Source organism: Amborella trichopoda, chromosome 3 (assembly GCF_054954075.1).
Source record: "Amborella trichopoda isolate Santa Cruz 75 chromosome 3, AtrichopodaSantaCruz75HAP2 v2.0, whole genome shotgun sequence".
In the NCBI taxonomy this organism is placed as follows: domain Eukaryota; kingdom Viridiplantae; phylum Streptophyta; class Magnoliopsida; order Amborellales; family Amborellaceae; genus Amborella; species Amborella trichopoda.
This window is the reverse complement of record NC_142338.1, coordinates 3,427,368-3,452,205: the sequence shown is the minus strand read 5'-3', so window position 1 is coordinate 3,452,205 and position 24,838 is coordinate 3,427,368. Positions and strand designations below refer to the sequence as shown.

Sequence of the window (24,838 nt, the reverse complement as noted above, 5' to 3'; positions counted from 1 at the left end):
CATTTTCTCATCAATTGATTCAGATAAAAAAATAATATATGATAATATTAGCTTTCTTATTTTATGCTTAAGCCTTCTTGTACATAACAAGCTAAGAACTTGAGCTCTTCAAAATTGGAAGGCCCTCTAGGTGGAGCGTGCCACCCTAGATGGCACATCGGTGCCCCACCCAAATTGCCATTGTGGGCCCATTTATATTATCGGGCCTCCCATACAATATAAAAATATTAAAAAATTATTATGATTTTTAAAAATTCATAAAATCATACTAGAATAATTAAGTCAATGTAAAATCAATATCTTTGTTTTTATAGATCCAAATTTGATAAATAAAATATCCAAAGATTTAGAAAATTTTTAATAATAATTCTAAAACTTCATATATCATTAAAACAAACATAATTAAATACTCTGATAGGAAAAGAATTCATATGGTTTAGGAATAAATATACACTCGGGCACTCCGCCTTCTAATGTGGACTACGGTTCACACTTGTTTTTTCAAACTGATCCAGCGTTGCACATGACCCACAGCCCATGCAAGGGATCATTAGAGGGTCATCAAGTCTAGCCAATGGACAAGAGGTCGTAGTCCCAGTTTATGGATTTCAGGTTCTCCCCTAGAGACGAAACCGATGTCACCTAGACCTGATGCAATCCATTGCTCGATGGTGCATAAGGGTTATCTCTCGCACGTACACACGTTTCACTTTAAAAAGGGGATTCACGTTCCCGAAAACAGCCATCAATGTGTATGTCGTGTGATGGTATGCAGATGAGGCTTTGGCCCCGTCTCTGAAGGCCTCCATTACACATAAGGGTCACACAATCCCTCGACTCACTCTTCCAAGCATACTCCGACCTCATCAATGGATGACTGATCATAACCCTTATCAGTTTGTCTTCTATACCAAGGTAACATGAGTTTTTTTCAACCAGACTGACCTAGCTCGTAAAGCTTAGTCCAATATCATCAAACACAGTTTGCTTAGTATGGTCCACATAGGACCACAGTCCCACTGAGTTCATGTTCCATTATATCAATAATTTCAGGTATAAGCACTTATAAGGCCTTTAATGAACACACACACCCAATAGATTGGGTTCACCAGTGGATGTAATCATGTCTTTTGTGAACCACATAAAATCTTGGTATTCTTCTTTGCATCATGTCTTTCTTGTCATGCTTTCGTGCTTGTTGCTTGCTTGTAGCTGGTTACATTTTTCTTGTCCTTTATTTTGCCAAAAATCAACCCATTCAATTTTAGAGTTTCTACTCACAAGTGGTATTAGAGCATGGTTTGGGGTTGTTACTATGGTAGTAAGGTTCGGAATGTGAAGTTTGAGGTGAAGAAATTTGGCGGCATAAATAAGTTTGAAATTTGGCATATTAATATACGTGACATGCTAATGCAACAAGAAGCAGTGAAAGTAAAGACAAAGAAGCAAATGACCATATCTGATGAAGAATAGGAAGACTAAGATATGAGGGCTATGAGCAGTATTCGATTATGCCTATCTAGCAAAGTGTTGTATAACACTGTCAACGAGCACTATCTTATTGTGCCTATCAAATAAAGTATTATTTGGAAGCATTCATTATGAAGTTATCTGAGATAAACTTCTAGGTAGTTTTATAATTAAGTTTGTCTTTTTGAAAAACAATTTTTACTTTATTCACAAAGATTTGTTAAAAATCACATATTTTTTTGGCCAAAAGCATTTAACAAAAATCCTGTTATGGTCCAATTCTGAACTGAACTGGCTCTGATTGACCAAAATTCTCAATTGACTTTATTCAATAACTCCAAATCACTTATATTGGCTTGGGGTCAAGAGCTGGGCAATTTTTGTTCAAGGAAATTTGAATTGCCTTGATAATCTCAAGTTTTAGCTTTTCTTTCAATTTTTTTGTTAAATATAGCCCAATCCGACTTTAGGATTGCCAGAGTCGAACCAGACACACCAAAATCAGACTCCTGGTGAGTCGCGGCCGATTCCATTTTCTGAAACACTGGTTTGCATTTACATTATGGGCGTTACAACCGTAAGGCCCCAATCAACATGCCAAAAAGGCCTACTTGTAAGGTTATTTCAGTTGATGGACCGTCCAAGAGACTAGGAAATGCCCCTTTCAGTGTTTTTAGTCCCTTAAGTGAGGTAAACCTGTTTTTCGTTTATGATACATGGTTAACAAAACGAAACGAGTCTAATCAGGTACTTTGGATAAATGGATAACAAAAAGAAACGAGCTTAATTAGGCACTTTTGTCATAGTGCCAAATGATTAAACATGACACAAAGCGGTCCGGCTTATAGTTATCAAGACTGGATGGAGACATGCTTTTCAACTGGTTGAATTGCAGACTGGCATTTTGGCTGGTCTGATCTAAAGTATAAAGTGGATTTAGTTTCGGCCGGTTTGACCAGCCCAACAAACTTAAGCAAATTTCTCTAATATATTACGTATTTTAGATATTGTTCATACTTTTTTATATATTTTTAAAATCTAATCAAACCAGTTCTGTGGCAGTTGGACCTAGCTTGATTAAACCAGACCCCCATATTAGTTAAGTGAAGGTATGGGAGGATTCTTTAATATGAAAATATGAGAATCACCTAAGACTCACTAGATAATACTCTCAAAAGAAAAAAAAATTGAATTTTGAGCTCTCTAATACTTAGATCTCGCCCTTTAAAAGTTGGACGATCTTTATTCAATCTTGATGTTTTTTTCTTTTTGATGTGCATAGAGGGTGCAATTAATTTTTTTATTGGAGATTAATTTCTGGATTGAAGAGGTTATATCCCCTAAACGTTTGGAGTCCTAAATAAATCTTAGATAGGAGTTTACCTGAGGGAGTAAATGAACCATATACTCTTGCTGGAGTATAATATCTATTGGCTTTGTTATATGTAATTGGGGGGAAGATGCTAATCAAAAAAATTCGGTGGTCCCTTTAGACCGAATACATAGCACCTGGACACTTGGTGATCCCTTTAGAACGAATACATCGCACCTGGACAGCAATCACCATAGCTGAGGAGGTCTTTAAACCTAAGCCTCTGATCATCTTCAACATTTTCACCTAGAATAAATTTAGGACTGCAAATTTTAGAGATGTAATTTCTTAATAGGTTAAAAATAATTTCTTAATTGTACACTCTATACACTTGAAAAAAATAATGCCTCAAGATTGACTAGAGACGATCCAATTTTTAGATTGTGAGATCTAAGTGTTTAAAAAACTTAAATTTCAATTTCTTTTTTTCTTTTTTCTTTTTTTTTGAGAATAATCATTTACTAATTCTTAAGTGGTTACCAAATTTTCAAAGTGAGACTGGGGAGTAGAAGTAAACTATACTCCCGAGGGAGCATAGTATATGTGCCCTTTTTGGATTTAAATTTGGAAAAGTTGTTAATGAGTGCACCCAAACAAATGGTGCAAAAAAAAATTCTTAATTTTAGAATTTAAATTTTTATTTTATTTTTTATATTCAAGAACCATGGCTTAGATTATGGATCTCTAAAAAATGTAGATATTGTTTCGGCCGAGGCATAATCTCTAACATGAAGATCATTAATATAAAAATATTTCGAAAATAAAAAATTTGTTGAAAGGATTCGTACAAGAGAAGAGACGGCTTCGAATGAGCACATATTGGCAACAATGAAAAAATAAAAAATAAAAGACCAAAAACTTTTCAATATACGAATATGACAAAGATTAGATTACCTTGCTCTCGTTCCTCATCGGATCAAGAATAAAGTCGCTAAAACTAAAAGTATTCTAAATATGATTCTTGTTAAGGTGCATTTCAAAACTCCTTTAAAAAAAAGGTTGTTTTGATGGAAAAATATCTAATTGATCATCTCGACATCAATATGTACAGATATGGAGAAAAGAAAGATTTCGAATATCAAAAATAGTATATCTTGCAACACATTATCTAGACTATCCATTTTCAAGATTTTCATGTGCATATAAATTTGACTAATTTGAACCAATTTTGGAGTTTAAAATTTTATAGTTAGAGATGAAAAATAAATTCTTGCATCATCCTAAGAATTTTTTAGATCAAAATTTGCGATTTGTGCCCCATTGGCTGATACGTTTAAAGCATGATGGTTGGTCTCTTCAATTTATCTCTCTATAAATAATGATTTGTTTCAATGAGGTTTTTCTATTTTGTAAAAACTCTCTCTAGAAAGAGGTGACTATGGTACTATAGATCTTGAACTACTTTTGCATCTATATTGGTAAGGTAGTTTTTACAACCTTCTCCTTTCATGTATCCCGAGGATAAATTTGCTTCGTAGAAACTTAAAGGTACATTTATAAAGGCAAATATTATCTTGAAAAAACAATCATTAATGCCTGGGATCAGAGGGATTGAAATCTTTTTTATTTTATTTTTAACTTATTTTTTCCCTATTTCATTTTCCATTTTCAACACCTTGAGCTTGTGCAATTTTCAACACCTCGAGCTTGTGCAATTTCCATTCCACATACTCGCATCAGCTCAGAGGAGTCCATTTTCAACACCTTGAGCTTGTGCAATTTTCATTGCACATACTCACATCAGCTCAGAGGAGTCCATATCCAAACTTTTTTCTTTTCTTTTTTTTTCTGCGAGTCACTAACAGAGTCGAGTGACTCGATCATCTTGCTTACCAAGTCGGGCCGCACAAAGTAAAATTGCTCAACTATGTCATAGTGCTACTGCACAACAATGTCGCTCATGGTGATTCCATGCATCGCATTTTTTAGTGTATCACGTCCAGATTTGTGCACAAACGGTGCACGTGTGTGACACTTGGTACACGAAGTTTTATTTTTAACCGTTGTGATGGTAATTTTGTATTTTTTATTTCTATTATCTTAAGATAGTGTATTGATGTGCCAAAAAACATGAAAATCACTCTACAATTTTTTCCAACTACAATCACCGATCTCCTTATATAATCCAACTCGAACGAATTCGAGTCTCCAAGTGCACTACTCGTGCATCATATGCGCATGTGCACAAGAATACTAACATTCATATGCACCTTTGTGTACAAATCATAGTTAGCAAGTCGGGGGATAATAAAATATCAGCCAAAACATCGGTACTAACTTGGTTTTACTACGAAATTTTGGAGGAAAAAATGAGTCAAAAATATAGATTGCCGAAAAATAAGGTAAGTTATGAAATCGTGAATATTTCAAATTTGGTTCAAAAAAATGTGGTGAAAAAATCGCTTGCGTAAAGATGACACAATATAGGAATATGATTTGCAACTATGGTATCGATATATTAAACCTATTAAACAATAATTGTATAGCCTTACTAGTGTAATTAGAGTAATACTTGACAATTTTTGTTGAAACTTTCAATGAATCAAACGACTATGTTTACTCAACTGTCACATCACAAAGCATATCGTAGATTTATTAGGAGCATAGAATCAAACAACAACAACATCAATGCTAAATATAGGAACTAATTAGCAAATAACAAGAATTGTGAACCAAAGTATATGATTATTTTTCAAAGAAAAAAATAAAAACGCTCTCAATATAAGACTACAGTTAATTAAAAGAAAATCTAAGACTCAAATATGTGAAATAGTGGTCCATCCAAAATGCAATGTTGTATACACCAATGAAATAATATATATATATATATATATATATATATATATATATATATATATATATATATATATGAAATTAATCAAATCAAACTTCTCTATGCATAAAAAAAGCAACAAAAAGCAAATTCAAATCTCGTACTGTGTTTCTAGCTACCTAAATCATTGTTACCATTGAATTCCTCTCTTGCTATTTATAAGGATTGGGTTTAAAGAAAAAAAATATAAAAGATTTTTCTTTAGGTTATTCTTCTTCTAATTCTACCTATTATTTTGAGATATACAATTGTTTTGATTACTTTTTTTGAGGAATATATTACTTGTCTTTTTTTATACATTTTTTTAAAAGAACTCATTGGTAAAAGAGTTTATGAAATTTTTTGTTAAATCAAGATTCTTAATTTACTCCCATTGTTAATGTACTTATCTTTAAATCAAAATTCAATAATATTAAGTTAATAAAGATATCAAGTTATAGTGAAGAAATTTTTTTGAAAAAAGATAAAATATGAATTTGATCGGTTTCATTAAAAAATGCAATTGTGTGAAGATCTTTTAAAAAAAACTTTTGAGTTCTTGATGGATTTCAAAAAATTGAGTTTTTTTTTTGAAAAAATCGTGTAACAATGATCCAAACAGGTGGTACAAATGAAAGTGGCTGTGACTATTTTTCATGTATGATACACGCGTATAGATTATGGAAAAGGAAAGCACTTGACTTAGGGATAATCATTGTGTACTTTGATCTGGGTCCCAGCCTGAGTCACCTCATCAATCCAGGCTTTAAGGTGAGATTATGGGCGAATTTAAGGGTTTACCCCCCGGATTGCAAGGTCCCATTCAAGTTAGACTCAATAATTTTAAACATCTAAATATGATTAAAAATTACTATATCTTAAATTTTATAGTATGAGATCATTTACATTTGTTACAAGGAGGTCACAAATACTTCTAGCCATTCAATTTCAAATTGAAAGTCTTATGGTGCGTCACAAAAATCGATAATTATTTTTTGAATTTTGAATCTAGTCAATGACATGCTCACAACCACCTAATTTGAAATCTGATAGACAAGAGCGATCGTAACCTCATTATACTAAAAGTAAATAATCTCTTTATATTCTTTCCTATACATATAGCACACATGCATACAACTTTAAAAGTAGTATTATTGGATAAATACATGGGGATATGCATACATAACACAACTGTGTGCATGTCTCTTTGAGAGTGGGGAGAGGGAGAGAACCATTGAGTTGGCCCTTCGAACTCCAAAAGGTTGTTTTTATTTTATTTTGAAAGGATTAGTAAAACCATTAACATACTGGCTCCTTCACAAGGTACATCTCATAACCCTTAATCTTGTTTTGGCTTTGTATAATGGTTTACAAAGAGTTTGTCTCTTTCTAATGAGTCCATGTCATTTCTTTATCCCCAACATTCCCCTTTTCATTTATATTTTCTTTGAGCCACAATGCATCGGAAAAACCAAGGGCAAGAGGCCGACTCTCGCCTAACCGACGAGCCGTCATTTCTTAGGCCCAATGGGCCCAACCTCCTCTCATCTGTCAACCTATAGAAGCATCTCTCTCCTCCTGTCTCGATCTCGACCAATATTACAAAACTTTATTACTGATACTGAGTTTCACTGTGAAGAAGATCAAAGTACAAATGTTTTTGAAATTCTCCGGCTCCAACCCTTTCTTTGGTTGACTGATTAATTTCTGAATTAGCTTCTCTATAAACATGACTGAAAAAAAACTCAAAAGTCACGTATAACATCAATAATCTCCCTCCAAATCGACCCTTCCTTCTCTCTCTTTCTCCCTCTCTCTTGAACATAAGACTAGTGAAAGTATGAACCATGTTTGTCAATCCACGTTATTCAATGATTTGGTTTTTGTCTATCCCTTTTTCTTTTGTTTGCGTTACTCATTTTGTTTAAAACTTTAAATTCATTGAATTTGAGAAATTTCATTGTCCATTCCTTTTTGTCTTTCCGTACTACAAAGTTCATGTTTGTTACCTTGAATTTTAAATATGAGTTTCAAAACTTTTTGGCTAGACAAACTATATGACCTAAATACACTTGAGAAAAAATTTATGTAGACCAGAAAATCCTTTTTTTTTTTTTTTTTTTTTGAGAACTCACAAGAGAATTATATATGTATATTTACTTCCTCAGGCAAAAGAATTTGAGATTCAATTTATGATCATTGCAGAGTATTTTCAGGAAAGTAATGTATACTTTTGAGTTTCAAAATTATGACGGTAGAGTGCTATTCTTTTCAGCCACATAAAGTGCATATGAAACTCTTTTGAATTTTTTTTTTTTACAACTCTCAAATTTGAAAATTACCATCATACTTTGAAACTTGCAATGCTTTTTGGTCGTTTATTTTCATTAGAAATATTAGTATTTTCAGGAAAGTATTTTATACTTTTGAGTTTCAAAATTATGACGGTAGAGTGATATCCTTTTCAGGCACATAAAGTGCATGTGAAACTCTTTTGAAATTTTTTTTTTTTTACAGCTCTCAAATTTGAAAATTACCATGATACTTTGAAACTTGCAATGCTTTTTGGTCATTTATTTTCATTAGAAATATTTTTTTTAAATTTACTTGGTGCACCCCAATAATAGGGGATGTCCCAAATTTTACCCTAAAATACTTTGATAAAAAATGTTAAAAATTAAATAATAATTTAGTATGACATCTGATATTAATATTAGAAAAATGATCCTATAGGACTCTCTTCCATCTATGTGTTTAGTACCTCAAAAGATCACCATTAAATTTGACATGGATCTATAAAAAAACCAAATCTTACATCTATGTGTTAACTTTTTTAGAGATCCGTATTAACTTTAATGGTGATCCTTTGAGATCTTATACACATAATTTTCTAGAGATATGCGCTAACTTTAATGGTAAACTTTTGAAATCCTGCACACATAAATACGAGACAGTCCTATAGGATCATTACTCATAATACTAATATGAATGATCCTACTCATCCATTCAAATAAGAACAAATTGTAATATATATATACAAAATAATATATATACAAATTGTAATATATATATATACAAAATAATATATACACACAAATAGAGAGACCAAAAGGTATTCTACTCCCTCAAAAGCGTACTGTCCATTTACTCTTTAGGTAAAATCTAACCTAGATTTAGTTTTATTACTCTAAATTTTGGAGATATAACTTCTTTAGCACATATATTAAGATCAATAAAAAAATTTCTAATTGGGTCCTTTAAGCTCTTGAAAAAAAAATAATGTCTCAAGATTGAATAGAAGCTATCCAATTTTTAGAAGATGAGATCTAAGTGTTAAAAAACCTTTTTTTTTTTTTTGAAAATAGTCACTAAGAGTTACTAAGGTGATTATCAAAATTTCAAATTGAAAAAAAATCTTCCAAGTCCTCTAGCCCGAGGACTAGAAGTAAACTATGCTCCCTCGGGGACATACGTCCTCGAAAGAAAGAGAACATGATATTCAAAATGATCTGCGGAAGAGCGGAATAGACGTGTTAATTTCGACACGTTGACGGTTAAGATTCTCTAATGCAAGCATCGCCGCCCTAACTCTCAACGAATCAGAATATGGACCGTCCACGTAACTAATCGAGTGGGCTCCACCACCGAATAACTGATACACACTGAAAGCGCTCCACCTTAACAAAATTCCCAAGGATAATTTGAAGGACACGGTTTCTATCGGTCCATGTAGAAATGAATCGCATCTTAAAAAAATTTGAGATTAATTTTTGGACTTAATTTTAAAAGGTATGTATTTTCTTGGAGATCATTAATATAAAAAAATAAATAAATTTTAAAAATTAAAATAATAATTCTATTGAAAAAACATTTATATTGTTAGTTTCAATTGTTTTTAAATAGTCCGCCTATTTGTATCTATCTTAAGATGAATACTTCTAGGGACAGAGCTCACCTTTTAGAAAATAAAAAACACTTTCTTAATCCTAAACACTAGCTCACCCTTTAGGAAATGAAAATCACTCTCTTAATCCTAAAAGGTCCAAATACCATACCACCAGTTTATCCTTTAAATATTGGAAAAAATTTATATAAGGTTGATACCTTAAAATATAGAATTAAGGTGAACCTCTAAGATCTTTAAAAAAAAAAGTTGTCTTGATGTTAGAAAACCATCTAATTGATCATCTCGACATCAGAATAGATAGATATGGAAAAAAAAGAGATTTCAAGCCTTAAAAATAGTACATCTTGCAACACATTATTTAGACCGTCTATTTTCAAGATTTTCATGTATTTATAAATATACTTGATTTGAACTATTTTTAAAATTTAAAATTTTATTATTAGAGATAAGAATAGATTCATGTACCATCCTATAAATTTTAATCTCTCTAAAATAGAGTGGTCATTCCATAAATTTGAGAGAGAGAGAGATTGTGTGTTTTGGGTAAGGATTATGGCTCATAGTGTTTCTAAAATAGAGGAGAGAGAGAGAAAGAGAGAGAAAAAGCGTGTGAGAGAGAGAGAGATTGCATGGTTTAAGCAAGGGTGAGGACCCTTAGTTTTCCTAAATAATCATTCCATAAAATTAACATACTTTGGTTATTTTTCCTTTATAAGAATATGGGTAGTTTAGGAATAAGGCAAAGTTTCTTTAGACTTTCATTACAAAAGTTGGGTTTGAAGATAATATCCTAACCCTTATTGTTGACACGTGTGGGGCCTGGATGTTACCGATTATTCCGCTTTATATTCTCCTAGAGAATTCAAGAAAAGTTAGTATTAATTATAATAAGAACTTTACGGAAACTAAGCAGGGGTATACATGGTATTGTAAGAAACAAGATGGGTAGATTAGAGATCATGGGAATATATTCGAGATTTTGACCCAAAGATTTGGAAATAGTTGCTTTTTGAATTTTGGGCTCTTTGGGTCTTTCATTAGATTCTTAATTACAACGTAAGCTCTTTTATCCATCTCTACGTCACACACAAGCTACAGTGAGGAACTTTAAAGAAAATATGCCTGAAATTAAAAAAAAAAAAAAAAGTTAGTTTATACAAGATTGAGGCTCTAAACAATCAAATTAAGACCACTTCAAAAAATTCACTAGAGGAGGTTGTTTTTATGTTGAAAAACCGTCAAGTCAATAATCTCGATCTGCTGACATGAAAAAAATTGGATTTCAAGCTTGGGAAATAGTGCGTCTTATAATGCACTATTTGGGCTGTTAATTTTTAGTGCTTTCACATGTTTATAGAACTTGCTTGACCTACACTATTTTTGAAGCTTTAAATTTTATAATTAAATATTAAAATAAAATTTCAAGCCACCACCAAGATTTTTTTACTAAAAAATTATCTTTCGATACTATTTAAAGCTATGGTTTATTTTGATTGTTTAGAGACTCAACCTTGTACAAACCACACTTGAAAAGAAAATTGCTAAGTTAGATTAATCAATTAATTTACCATCGAAATCATTACTTTTCAAATTTGATTCGCTTAACTATTTCGATTATTTTGTTAGAAGATGCTCAAATGCGAATGTTCTAAGTTTTAAACCATTGATGAGTAGGAACTAATGACCTGAAAACTTGTTGCTTATTATTTCTAAATCTAGAATATATTTTTATAATCGAAAGTTATCCCTACTTCACCATCATCATCCGAACTTTATCCTAATTGTTTGGGTTCAGCTGATTCAAGATTTGTGAAATAGATTCGGCAAAAGATTTTACGCTGACGGCAATCTAACACACCCCTAACCTTTTTTACGGACTTGGGACCGACATAAATGGCTTGGGACGGGTCATGATAGAGTTGGTACAGATAACTTAGGTGATTAATTTATGGCTAAATTATCAAAACGCCTTTGTTTATTTTTTTTCCAAAATGGAACAAGACTTTTTCAGTAAACGTACATATTTTGAATTTTAAATCCATACTAACGAGAGTATTTAGGTCATTTTACTCAACTAACTAGTGTAGCTTTACCTTCTTAACTTTTCTCTTCCAGAAAAATGAAGCAAAATATTTCCCACTTCCCAAAGTGACGAAAAAAGCCTCGGAAATATTATTCGTAAGGGAACACTCCACCTAAAACACTATGAGGCAGGTTCGGCCCGGCCCAAACATTTTCTTTTATTATTTTTTTGTTTATTTTTATTGTATCGGGCCCAACCCAACCCTAACAAGGCTTTGGTCTTTTTGGCCCTGTAAGGGCTGTGTCGAGTTAGAGCTGCCCCTGTAAGACTCGGGCTAGGCTAGGCCAGTGGCAGTCCGGACCAAGGCGTGCACGTTGCCACCCCTAGCTCAAGGTGCAAAATTTGGCATAAAGAAATTATTTAGGGCCAAAAGATATTCTAGTCCTCCGGGAGTATGCTTTCTATTTACTCCCTCATGTAAACACCTACGAGTAGTTTTAGGACCCCAAATTTTGATGATATAACCTCTTTAATATATATAATAACCTCAATAAAAAAGAATTTATTAATTGCACCCTCTAAGGATTTGAAGAAAATAATGTCTTGAGATTGAATCAAAATTGTAGAACTTTTGGAAAGTGAGATCCAAGTACTACAAAATTTAAACTTTTTACAAAAGTTATTTTTCAAAGCTGTCATTTTGAGAAGGAATTGTTTAGAATTAGACCGTTTACCTTTGGTAGAAGATATTACAATTACTTCAATCTTTACGATCTGAAATTTGATAGCTTGGGTGTGATATAAAATTTCGCTTAAACTTTGAGCTTAATCAATAAAATAATCGCGTTCCAATTTTACATGGTCAAAATTAACAGCGTTCCCTTGTACAAAAGGTAACGATCTCACTGCATTCTTTCCTGGGAAGTGGGATAATGAATTCGCTTCATGGGTGCTTAGACGGAGAGGGAGAGGGAGAGGGAGAGGGAGAAAGAAGTTAGAGAGACAAACTCTGGTTTTAAGAAACTGTTTAGAGAGAGAATGCGCTTCATTTGTCATGGGTTCATGGGAGAGGGAGAAATATGAGAGAAAGAAAAGCTACATATATAAGCAGTAAGAAAAAGTTTAGCTTCATTTTCCAGTGTTGTGGGAGGGGGAATGTTGAAAGATGCTTCTTTTACTCAGGCAGTAAGAGAATGACATGGTTCAATTTACCATTAATGGAGAGTGACTGAGGAACTTTTTATTCGAGAGAGAGAGAGAGAGTCGTCTTTTATATGAAGACAGAGAAGAGAGTCGACTCTTTCTTCAATGGGCAGAGAGAGAGAGAGTGTTGACTTTTTTCTTCATGGGGGAGAGAAAGAAAGAAACCTTTTCTTCATGGGAAGAGAGAGAGAGAGAGAGAGAGAGAGAGAGACAGACTTCTAGCCCTTGTTGATGTTCACTGTCATCGATGGATTCAAAGAAGAGCTTGCACTAAATAATTCACTAAACACTAATCTTCCACCCTTTCTAAAATCCCAATTCCCAAATGTAAAGATGAGAGAGAGAGAGAGAGAGAGAGAGAGAGATTGGTGTCAGAAGAAAATGCCACGACCATGGTCTCCAGTATCCACACAATAATTTTGATACCTCTCCATTATCAGATAACTAGTCCATTGGGCCACTGTTTTATTAAAACTTGATACCTTTTTTTTTCTTTTTAGCCTTCTTTGAATGAAGAATCAGTACCCAATTCTTATTTATTTCCTCACTTTGTCATTGTCATGACACAGGAAAATTATTATGTCTGAAACTGAATTAGACCTCTCTTTCTCTTTCTCTCTCTGCCTGCTGTTTGTCTCTCTCTCTGCCTGCTGTTGTTTATTGACCTCTTTTGTTTAACCATTTCAATTTTAAAATGGTTTGTACTTTTTGAGTATATCACAAAGAAACAATAGAAAAATTCCATGGCTGTTATGCATATATTCCCAGGGGTGCTATGTATATTAATGGTCATCTGGGTCCTTCTTTATAGGAAGGAAACAGTACTCTAGTGCTCAAAATTTGCGCTTTTGTAGTACTTCAGGTTGATAAGTAACTTTTTTTCATTGCTTGAGTTTTGTTGGGCGTATTACTGATTTTGGGTTCCTACAGTCTCTAATTGCTGTCTATTTTCTCTCTCTGATTCTGACTCTTCCTTATTTGTAAATGAACTCTCAGAAGATAGAATGCCCTGAAGAGAATTTCCCAGCATCGAATAATTACAGCTTTTTTTCTCCTCAAATCAATATTAAACAGGGGAATTCTCAATCCCCTGATGCTTTTTCCTTCTCTAATGGATCCTTGGCACCTCCACCTGTAACTCACCAGCTACCATGTTCTTTCTCTTCCTCTAATTACTTTGGATTACTTCCATTCTCCCGCTACACTAACGATCGCTTGATGGGCTTCTCTCATTATGATTCTCTATCCCCAACTCCGACAAAGAATTCTTTGGGGGGTTCTCTTCCTCAATTTTCCGTGGATTCAAGGAAAGAGACCAATAACAATATTGGGTCATTTGATAATTCACAGTATGTTATGGGCTTCCCTTTATTGGGAGAACATTGTGTTAAAACTACTTCATATTGTAATTTGAACCAGCAGAAAGATTCAAAACGCAGTGAGTTTTATCCATCTCTTCCAATTGATGGGTCCGATGTTGATGTTTCGCTTCCAAGGAGGCACCTTCTTGCTATTGAGGGGATTCAGAATTGTTTGGTGCGTTGCTTGATCTTTGATTCATTTGGCTTTATACTACGAATTAAAAAATTGACAGATACTTGGCCTAATATTGGATCTAGACTTCATAAGCTGATTGTTTTCTTAGCTGAAAACAACTAGTTTAAGCCAAAACACCGTTGTATTGAGTGAATAATTGGCGGAAATTTGTCTACAATCAAAATTCCAGTTTCATAATTTCAAAGGATTCCTGGGCTTGGAACTTGGAATAGATGGGTTTAAAAAATAATCTGATATATATCTGTTAATGGTGCCTTGTTTCTCTCAATATAGGTGAAGTTAGCAATTTGGCTGAATTTCAGCCTTAAATTTGAAATCTTAGTCTTAAATTCCAAAGATTCCCCTGGTTTGAACTCTCTGGTTTGAACTCTGACTAAGCAAACAACTAGCGTGTAATAAATATTACTCTGTTTCCTAGACTATTGTCATGTCCTAGCTTGATTATTGTTTTTAAAACTTTTGCAGGGTAATCTTCAAAGTTCCAACTGCTCAACCACTGAACTGGCCTTTCAAAATCAACAAGAGAGGTGCTTCTCAAGCTGTCATGTAGGGACTTCTGTTGCTTCCACTCATGTTACATGTGGAGTTGGTGCCTCGAATAAAACAAGGATGAGATGGACTCAAGAGCTTCATGAAAAATTTGTTGAGTCAGTAAATCGACTTGGTGGTGCAGGCAGTGAGTGATAAGACATTCTAGGATAAAAGAAAGAAAGTGATTGCATCATGACTTCCTTTATTTTCTTAGTTTTGCATTCTTCTGAGAACTTTAAGTTCTTTGAATAATTGTGAGGACATTTCTTCTTATGTCTTTGGTAAATGGAACAGAGGCAACCCCAAAAGCTATCTTGCAACAGATGGGTTCAGAAGGCTTGACAATCTATCATGTTAAAAGCCATTTGCAGGTTTTTGCTTCATTTTTATTTATATTTAGCTCCTCTAAAGATGTGTTTTGATCAAATTTATTTTTACTATGTCTGATCTGATCTTTTTCTTTTTAATATGCTGGTAGAAGTATCGCAGTGCCAAGTACCTTCCAGATGCTGCAGAAGGTACTAAAACTTAATCATATTTTTGTGTCGACTATTGAATTAATGGTTGTTCATTTATCCATGGTCTGGCGTGACTTGTGAATGAATAGTAATACTTCATTCTGTTGCATGATTGCAATGTGCTCTCAAGTTGTACTCTAATATATTCACCATCAGAATATGTGAAATATGTATTATGAACAAGGAATATGAAAGAAGCGACTGCAATTTCAGGTGATGGATTTGAGAGTGAAAGTCAACATCGCATTTTTTGAAACAGAGGAGTCAGCTAATGTTTATCGAGGCCTGTTATGCATGCTATTGGTCCTCTTTTATTTGCTCAGATATATCCTTTTCAATTAGGGACTTCTAGAAAAGTGGAACCGGTTGTGAAGAGCCTAACCTTCTGGGGCCGAGAAAGGGATAGACAAGGTGCCTTAAGATTGGGAATTCTGAGAGAGTGCTTTGGTTGTCATCTGGTGTGGGCATAGCCCTGAAGAAAAAAACATCTCATAGGACTTGTATTCTGGAAGTCGACCCCAAAGCTAAGGCTTTGGAGTTTCAGATTGTGTAGGGGGGTGAGCTATCCAAAGTTTGGAATGAACTTGCAAGACGATGACACAGAGGAGTAGGCAGTGTTATGATATTTTACTCGGGCCCCCTATTCCCCTCCCTTGAGAAGAAATCCTTGTGATATTTCTTTTTTTTTTTGGGAAAATACATTCAAGTTACTGGCACATTCATTGCATGAAATGCTGTTTCCCATGGAAAAAATCTGTATGCGTAATCACCCAAAAAAAAAAAAGATGTATAGCTGATTGTGGACACAAGAATTGAATTGTTGCCATCATGATTGAAGCATAACACTTTAATGCTCTCAAGGGATTAGTTTCTGGTTTTGCCAAACCTCTGTGGTGGCTTGAATAGCTTTTACCTAGATGCTTTGTTCTATTTTTCCATAATTCCCTCCTTTATTCTTGGATAGAGATAACCACTTTTTCCAAGTAATATTCGCATCTACATGGCTCTTGAGTTGAAGACTATAAATGCTTAATATCTATCTTTCCTATTTGTAAATGTGACTAAAACATAAAGAGTTTTTAAAACTTTCGCATGGTGAATGACAAACCTAATTGAACATGCAAGAGCAGAGTTTTATGCTTATGTAAGAGCGGTTCATCTCAATTGGATGAATAGGAATCATAGTATTCAGTCTTTTTTTATATGAGGTGTAAATATTAAACAATCACAGTATGGTACTCTTCTGAACCCTGCAGGAAGCTGCAGTTCTAGTCTTAGGAACCCTTACTATAGCTCAAAGAATTGGGCAAATTGAGCAGAACTATTAACATATGAAAATCTTGAAAATGGACTGTTTATATTATGTGTTACAAGATGCACTATCCTTAAAACTTGAAATCCTTTTTGTTTTCCATATTCATTCATCCCGAGCTTGAGAAAATCAATTGGAGGTTTTCTAACATTGAAATAACTTTTTCCAATGGGTTTTTGAGGCGTATAAGGTTGACACCGTATTCAAACTTTTTCATTTGTGTGTGTGTGTATGTGTTTTGTTTTGTATGCATGTTGTTTTCCTTTTCTCTTATTGAAAGAAACACTCTAAACATGCACATTTGTTTTAGCCTCCAAAAGTCCATGCTAGTGTTGTACCATGTAGATAGTTAATCTATTCAATGATGTAAGCATATAGTCTGTTTGTTATAGTTATGAATAACGATTTTCTTCTGAAAAATCTCTGTTATATGAAATTATTTTGTTTGGATGGCAGGGAAGCTTGAAAGGAAAACCACCAATGACATTCGACATGACCTTAAAACGTAACTTTCTTTGGACTTGGCCTGTTATGAATTTCCTTGTCTTTCCTGTGTCCCACAAAAAATGCATGAGATGTTGATGGAAAGGAAAATCGATTTGGTTTTTCAGTTTATTAAGCTAAATGATCACTTTTTAATGTTAATTAGCATTTAGCAGGGGCATTCAAATTACAGAGGCACTACGCATGCAAATGGATGTGCAGAGGCGCCTGCACGAGCAATTGGAGGTAAACGATTTCCACTTATCATCATTATTAATATTTTGCTTTTATATGAAATTATGAATTTTAAACACCTGCTCTTACTTCCAAAACATTTAGAAATTCAAAGAATTAGAGGCAACAGCGAATGACAGCAGTTCTCTCTCTCTCTCTACTCCCCCCCCCTTGGGTTACCCTGTACATTGAGAGAAGCATCAGCTGCAGCCTAGCCTCACACACACTCATGCACACGCACAGACACACACATAGAAGAAGATGGTCCCGATTGTATCTAGTTATGAAACTTATCACATGATGTTAGATCTTTCTGGACCAATATCATTAATTATTGTTAAGCCACTCCCTCCCTGCTCCCATCGTTTGCAGATACAAAGGAAACTGCAGTTACAAATTGAGGAGCACGGAAAGTACCTCCAAAAGATGGTCGATCAGCAACAGAAACGCAGCGAGAACCTGTTTGGAAGCCACAATATCAACGTTCTTTATTCAGAAAAACAACCCATTAATCTTGCAGGTGTCATTGAGTCAAGTTTTGATGATGAACTTTTGGACAAGACTCCCTCAAGATTCAGTTTAGGAGATGGCCAAAGTCATGAATAAGCTGGTGGCCAGGTCATAGACTACATCCCAATTATGGGTTAACTCTCTTAGCGTAGTTTAAGATGAGATGACGCCTCTCCACTGTGTCTGTACAAATTATTTAAGAAGTCTTATTGTAAATTTTAAGAAAAGGATGAAAAGGTTAACCAAATAGCCTCCTCTTTCTTTGGACTATCTTAGCAATCTCAATAACTATTAAACATATTCATTCATTTGGGTTCTGAGTTGTTTTTTTTGAGTAATTCCGTGAGGAAGACACGCCCCTAATTAATTTACCCTTCTTTTTACCACTCCATCATATATTCTTGCCCTCACTATTGGAAAGTTATTCCGCTTGTTACTTCATTGCATTGCTAGTATTTTCCAAGCAATACATTGCAAAATGAAACAAAATCAGTGATCAAAATCATGGAATTGGGCTCGGAAATCTGCAGAACGAGCTCATGTCAGCGTGCTCAGCTGACTGATTCTCCAAAAAATTAACACAACTGTCTTAAGAACCCTCGAGGGTCTGACGGTTCCTGAGGATTTCCTATGGGTCCTAGTACCCTATTGGGTCCAAGTGACTCTCTAAATGTGACTCTGCGAGTCAAGGCCAAAGTGCCAGTTTTTCAATCACTAAATGAAACAGACGGAATTTTTTTTTTTTTTGGGCAGTTAAACAAAGGTAAAGTATAACCATGACACATGTAAGATACCAACAATGTGCTCCAAGTAAATTCAACCGTCTATCCTCATCTATGGATGCAGTTGAGATGAATTGTTACTCCAATCCATGGATCTAGTGCCTTTTTAAGAAGTTGAACCGTTCTTTTGTACATAATGCATTAGAAGCAAAAACAAAACGGCCATAGAAATTTGCAAGGGTCTACATTTCGTCCGTGGATTACCAAAATAAAGAGAGAGAAACAGAGGGGGAAGGGGGAGGAAAAAAAAGGTTTGCTCTCTCTCTCTCTCTCATACATGCATCTTAGGACAAATTCACAAAAACTCCCAACAGAGTAGAACCCAAAACCAAATTTCTGTAGGTCTGCAAAAAAATTGTAACTAAGTAATCAGTCAACAAAGACATCATCAAAACATTTTACAAGTAATTCTGATTATATTTGAGAATTATTTAAAAAACCTTTCCCAAACCTTAGAGCAGCAGGTACAGCTTGCAAAGCTCGAGATTCGAACCTAGTTCAAGACTTAGGCCTGAGACTCGTCATCTGGTTCTTTTTCGTCGTTGTCATCATTGTCGTCATCTTCGTACATACCATTTCTTGGGAATTGAGCGAGCTCATCTTTTGAAGAGTGAGTTTGACGTCATCTTCGTACATACCATTTCTTGGGAATTGAGCGAACTCATCTTTTGAAGAGTCACTTATAAATTCGAGTCCATATTTGGTATTGTTATGTTTCACTAGAAGCCCATGAAGCACACTCTTCCTTATTGAGGTAATGGAATTCCTTGTTGAAGTTAGGGGTCACACCATTGTCATTTGCATTAGTTGACGCTGCGAAAGCCACAGGCAGAGATCAAGCAACAATTTTTTTTTTTGTTGGGAGAGAGAGTGTTATGTTCAGATATTTTTGATATGGAGATGCAAATTTTTTGTCGTGGGGAACAATTCTGTCAAACTAAGTGATCATATAATTGCAATTTCTTTTAGAATAAAGGGGTTTGTGCAAATTCCACGAAAGTACCTGAACACTGCAGCTGAAAATTCATAATATACAATTATAAGTCAAAATTCACGGTAGTCGTATTAATGCTGCAGCCTGGATTATTATTATTTTAACAGATCCATGAGGAACTTGGAAAAACGAAGGCAATCAATTCAATACTTTAAATTTGTATCAGTAGCAAAAGAAGCACCAAGAGACACCTCCTTTAGATGGTTGCTAGAATTGTACATATCTATCTTTACACCAATCAACATGATTTGTAATTGTCATGAACAGCCATTTTACCTCGACCAGAATGGTTTCAAATTTATCATTTAAGAATTCCCTTTTTGGTCACCTACAACTTAATCTCCAAAGACTCGTATGATTTGTTCTAGCAGTTGATAACGTACACTGCACAAATTATTCCCCAAAAATTTGTTGGGAAACGACTGTTATATGGTGCATATGTTTGTGAATGCCCTACTTGGTTGCCAGGGACCATTGGAAACTCTAATGATAGAACATTTCAAAAACCATCAGATTTAAAACTCCAAATTTATGCAAAAGCCTATATGAAACACACAGATATGTTTTATCACATAAAAGATATCCAACCCTTTGATTCAAAGTTTTATCAGCTGGTATAATATTTGAATGCTCAGAGCAAAGGAAATTTGTCTATTCATAAGTACTATTCCTCAATGTCTTGCACTTGGGTTAAGCAAACGTTGATAACTCCAAATGTTTTGCTTAAGATACAGATGATTTTTGTTTTTTGACTGGTTTTGGGTGCATATGAAAATTCTCTCTAATTGTGCGTGCACTTTGAGTCTACTTTAAGAAAATTGCCATTATTGTCATATATCATTTATCTGACACTGCCTCTTGTTGAGTATGTCCGCATGCAGCCATTGGTAGAGGAGACCAGGTTTTCTGTTTTCATCGCTCAGTTTCACATGAGAGATACCCATAGATTTGATGCTGTGCAGCTTAAGCCTATTAATATGGGCAAGGCCATGGAAAAGGTGAGTCCGAAATTATGCTTTCAGTATAAAGTGCAGGGACATATGATATGATAGGATCAACTTGACCAGATCTAAAAGAGGACAGGCTCAAAGGGTTTAATGGTAGTTGTTCTAAACTGCATTGTTTTTAAATATAATGTTAAAGTCTAGGCTGGATGAAGATCTTTGAAGTACCGAATACATTAATCATCAAACTGATACAGAGCAATTGAATGCACACATGTTTCAGAAGCTCATGAAAACCCTATGAGCATAGAAAAATAAGAAGAGCGACACAGGTATTTGCACGTCTAATCCACTAGGTTATTCTGAGGTCACCAGTCACAATATATGAAATCGTTCCTCATAACATGAGAACCTGACAAGTGATGTCCATCCCATAACCAGTACAGATCGTAATATACTAAACCACACTACAAGAAGCCCCATAGAGTACCTATAGAGTCTTAGCAGTCAAAACTTATTTTAAAAAGAAAATGAATTATCAAGCTTTAGAACAAGGGTGTTTTTTTGTGGTAATTCAGTAGGGAAGACATGCCCCTACCTGTTTTTCCAAATAGTTTAGGAGTTAGGTTTTTTTAAGGTGTTAGAGGGGTGGTGTCAGTGGGAATGGAAACCACAACGTGGTGATTAGGGTATGGGGGCGTTACCACCATGACCCCAGCCCCTTTCCCGAAGAACAAGGGTGTTGAAGATGAAAATTGAAACGACATGTAATTCTACTGCAAAAGCTGATTTCACAAATGATGGTCAAAATAAGGAAAAAAAAACACAGACACACACACACACACACACAAAGTGAAAAGGTATCTAGTTTCCACCTCTATGCCTATTTTTCCTTATGATCAGTCAAATATATTTGAACTTTACAAGTATGTGGTTGGCAAAAAAGTGCTAATTTAATTGAGGCTTTACTCAAAAGACCAAAAATGCCTTATGTTACTATGGTTAAACCATCAAGTAAAATCCGTTTCTCAATATTAAAATCTTAACAAAGATTTGACATTGCACATAGTCCCAAAACAAAACACCAGAAGCGAACTTATACATGCACCATCTCCATGGTTAGCACAAACACCCCTTCAATTCCTTATAGCATTTCAGAAATAATATCAGTAAAAATAATAGTTACGCTGGAAAGAGAAAAGCTAGGGTTGCCTGAAGAGTCCATAATTTTCTTTTGAGCAACACTAATATCTCTATTTAAATTGCTTCATTATTTCACATGGTATTGCCTCAAACAAAAATGAGATATGACTATCATTCTCTCGCAGCAGACATAGACTCTGGTCTAATCAGAACTGTCATAAACATTAAGCGTTTCCACAAAAAGAATCAATATCGCAATTTCCATGCTTTTGTGAGCTTAGAGCGAAACCATTTTGCAAGCATTCGACTTAAAACTGAAACTATATAAACACCTAAGCTTTATAAAATTGTCATATAAGAGCCATGAAATCTCCAAGGTTCAAAACTTTTAATTATGACTAATGCAAGAGACATCATCATCATCATAGTCTTTTCTCAATTAATTAGGTCGGCTATACGAATCTTGTTCCACCATTCTGCTCTATTAAAGGCCATACCCTCAATGAGGCCATACGTCCCCATATCTTTTCAAACTACTTCCAACCACGTCCTTTTAAGCATATCCCTTGCCCTTTTAATTCCTTCCACTTGAACTAACTCACACCTCCTAACAGGTGCTGCAATTGATCAACGCCACACCACCTAAGTTTACTATCTCTCATCTTATTGCCTTTGGTGCGACACCTAAACTCTCATAAACTGATTCATTTTAAATTCTATACCTTCTTATCTTGTCATTCATCCATCTCAAAATCATCATCTTTGCTATACTCATTCTATGGATATATTATTTTTTGTCCACCCAACATTCAGCCCTATAGAGCAAAGCTTGTATAGAACTTGCCCTTCAGCTTCATTGGTATGCGGCAATCGTATAAAATTCCATGAGCCAAAAAAATGTAAACAAGTCCGAATGAATGATTCCATTTCCTGACAACTAAGATCCAATAGCAAAACCACATCTAAACTAAGGCTCCAATACAATAGAATACTTGAACAAGAAGGGTCATCTACATTCTTCTAGATTGCTCATTACATGCCTCACACCGGCAAAATTTACTGCATCGAAGTAACACAACAAAAATGAGAATTCATCCTCCAAAACATGGCGCTAAAATCAGAAAAATTCAATATACCACAATACCCAAAACACAAAAACCATAACCAAAATCTTTTATCATATAAAAAATCTAAAAAGATAACAACCCTACATCATTGCAAAGAACAAAAAGAAAAATAGAACTACTGAACCAATTCTATGACTGCAAAAAAAAACAGTTCCCAATGTATGGGTAAAATTGAAGCAAAAGGAAGTCCTCATGGGTAAACATGAGAGAACCCTAATAGTAAACTGAAGCAAAAGAAATTTAGTAGTAAAGCAAACCTGGTATCATCTTCCATCTACTTTCTTGATACCATAGCCCAAATGTATATTCCCAAAATACTTAATATCAGTAAGAACTCAACTTGTGAAACCAGGTCCACAAGAGCCACCTCCTCTATTTGGGGCTTTAGCAAAGCTCCAAAAGCATACAATCATAACGAGACATTTCTCACTCCTCTTTAAAACCCACTTCCCTTTAATCAATTCAAACCCCCTTTTGTTTCTTTGTCTCACAACATTGGCGGCTTCCTCTAAAAATAAACAACACCCATCAAATAAAGCTTGTGGCCTTGAAAGCTAAATGCGGTGTAAAACACTGATAAAATACTGGCAAAGACTTCTACTTGCGTGATCTCAAGATGAAGTAAAAATGAGAGTGAGAGAGAGAGGATAGGCCGCAGGCTAACGAAGCAGGAATTGATCTCATGAAAACACAAATAAAGAACACTCGTTTTCATCCATAATTATAAACTTTTAAAGGAAAATTATCAGAAATATACCTTTACTTTCGCAAAAAAAAACCCTAACCCCAGCCAGCATTACGGTTAACTCCAACTATTTTCCATACCACAATTGAGGAAAAGGGGGGTAGATGAGATTTATGGAAGTGAGTTTTTTTCTAATTTGTAAATTAAGGTATATTTATTATAATTTTTTAATTTTAAAATTTAAAACGGTAGAACCACATCAATAAACAGTTAAAAATCTAAAAAATAGATAGTTTAGATAGCTTGCTAAAAGATTTACTATTTTTTTTATTGGTAATTTTTTTTTTTTTCTTCATATCCCTATATGCCGAGATCAGGATGATCAAATTAAGGGTTCTCCAAACATTCTTTTCTACAAGATTATTGAGGTGCATCTTATTTGAATAGTATAAGGTTTTAAAAATTCCAAATAAAATATTATACGATATACTATTTTTTTTGGATAGTAATCTTTTCTTTTCATGCAAAGTATATCTCGAGCTAAAGATCAATTTTAGGAAAAAAAAAATAATGTCTCGAAATTTAGTAGAGACCCTCCAATTTTTAGAGTGTAAGATCCGAGTGTTAGTAAACTTATATTTCACTTTTTTTTTTCTTTGGAGATAAATCATTAGATGATCCTCAAGTGGCTCCTACGATTTCAAATTGACAAAATCGCGAATAAATGTAAATTATGCTCCCGAAGGTGTATAATGTATGTGCCTTTGTTGGACAAATTATACACGTTGAATATTAGGTATTTAGAAGTGTCAGTCCAAGTCCAATACATCAAAAAAAAAATGAAAAAGGTATATATAGAGATTATTTACTTTTCAAAAAAATTGTTTCATGCATCAGAGCACGTATTCTTATTACATTTGTATCCCGTACATTTTAAAGATGAACACAAATGCGCGGTCCATCGAAAAAACTGTTGGAGCTAATATTATTCCAAATATTTTATTCATAAAATTATTATTTTTAATTTTAAAATTAATTTTTATATTTTCTTAGAGATTATACGTTTCGGGTCAAAAAATCATCTCAATCAGTTTTTCAAATGAGGTGGGACTTAAAATTCAAAGCATAAATTCTGGAACTTTATTATGCACTTCAAGTCATCCAAGTCGACATCTAATAGCCGTAGCAATTATATATTCTTTTGTAACAAAGATAAATAATTTCCTATACG

At 34.2% G+C, this 24,838-nt stretch overlaps 1 protein-coding gene and 1 long non-coding RNA gene across 5 annotated transcripts; one reads left to right on the top strand and one right to left on the bottom strand.

Annotated features, from left to right (window-relative positions):
• The first annotated feature begins 13,317 nt into the window (after positions 1 to 13,317).
• On the top strand, positions 13,318 to 18,249 carry LOC18439809 (myb family transcription factor PHL5). 4 transcript variants are annotated; one of them, XM_020670817.2, is made up of 7 exons: positions 13,318 to 14,323; positions 14,810 to 15,020; positions 15,170 to 15,246; positions 15,354 to 15,393; positions 17,162 to 17,210; positions 17,365 to 17,434; positions 17,795 to 18,249. In XM_020670817.2, the coding sequence occupies exons 1-7, from the start codon at positions 13,772 to 13,774 to the stop codon at positions 18,026 to 18,028; spliced, it is 1,233 nt and encodes a 410-aa protein (XP_020526476.1). In that variant the 5' UTR covers positions 13,318 to 13,771; the 3' UTR covers positions 18,029 to 18,249. The 4 variants fall into 4 exon arrangements, 3 of the variants coding, with proteins under 3 accessions (XP_020526476.1, XP_011625513.1, XP_088719004.1); XR_016052737.1 differs by having other exon boundaries at positions 13,355 to 14,323; positions 17,355 to 17,434; positions 17,795 to 17,823; XM_011627211.3 differs by having other exon boundaries at positions 13,355 to 14,323; positions 17,362 to 17,434.
• Positions 18,250 to 18,788: 539 nt separating this feature from the next.
• LOC110007747 (uncharacterized) lies at positions 18,789 to 23,749 on the bottom strand. The gene is made up of 4 exons (XR_016052739.1): positions 23,680 to 23,749; positions 23,180 to 23,430; positions 19,166 to 19,527; positions 18,789 to 19,058 (listed from the first exon to the last, which is right to left on the bottom strand). It is a non-coding gene; the product is annotated as an uncharacterized LOC110007747 (long non-coding RNA).
• Between the last annotated feature and the right edge of the window lie 1,089 nt (positions 23,750 to 24,838).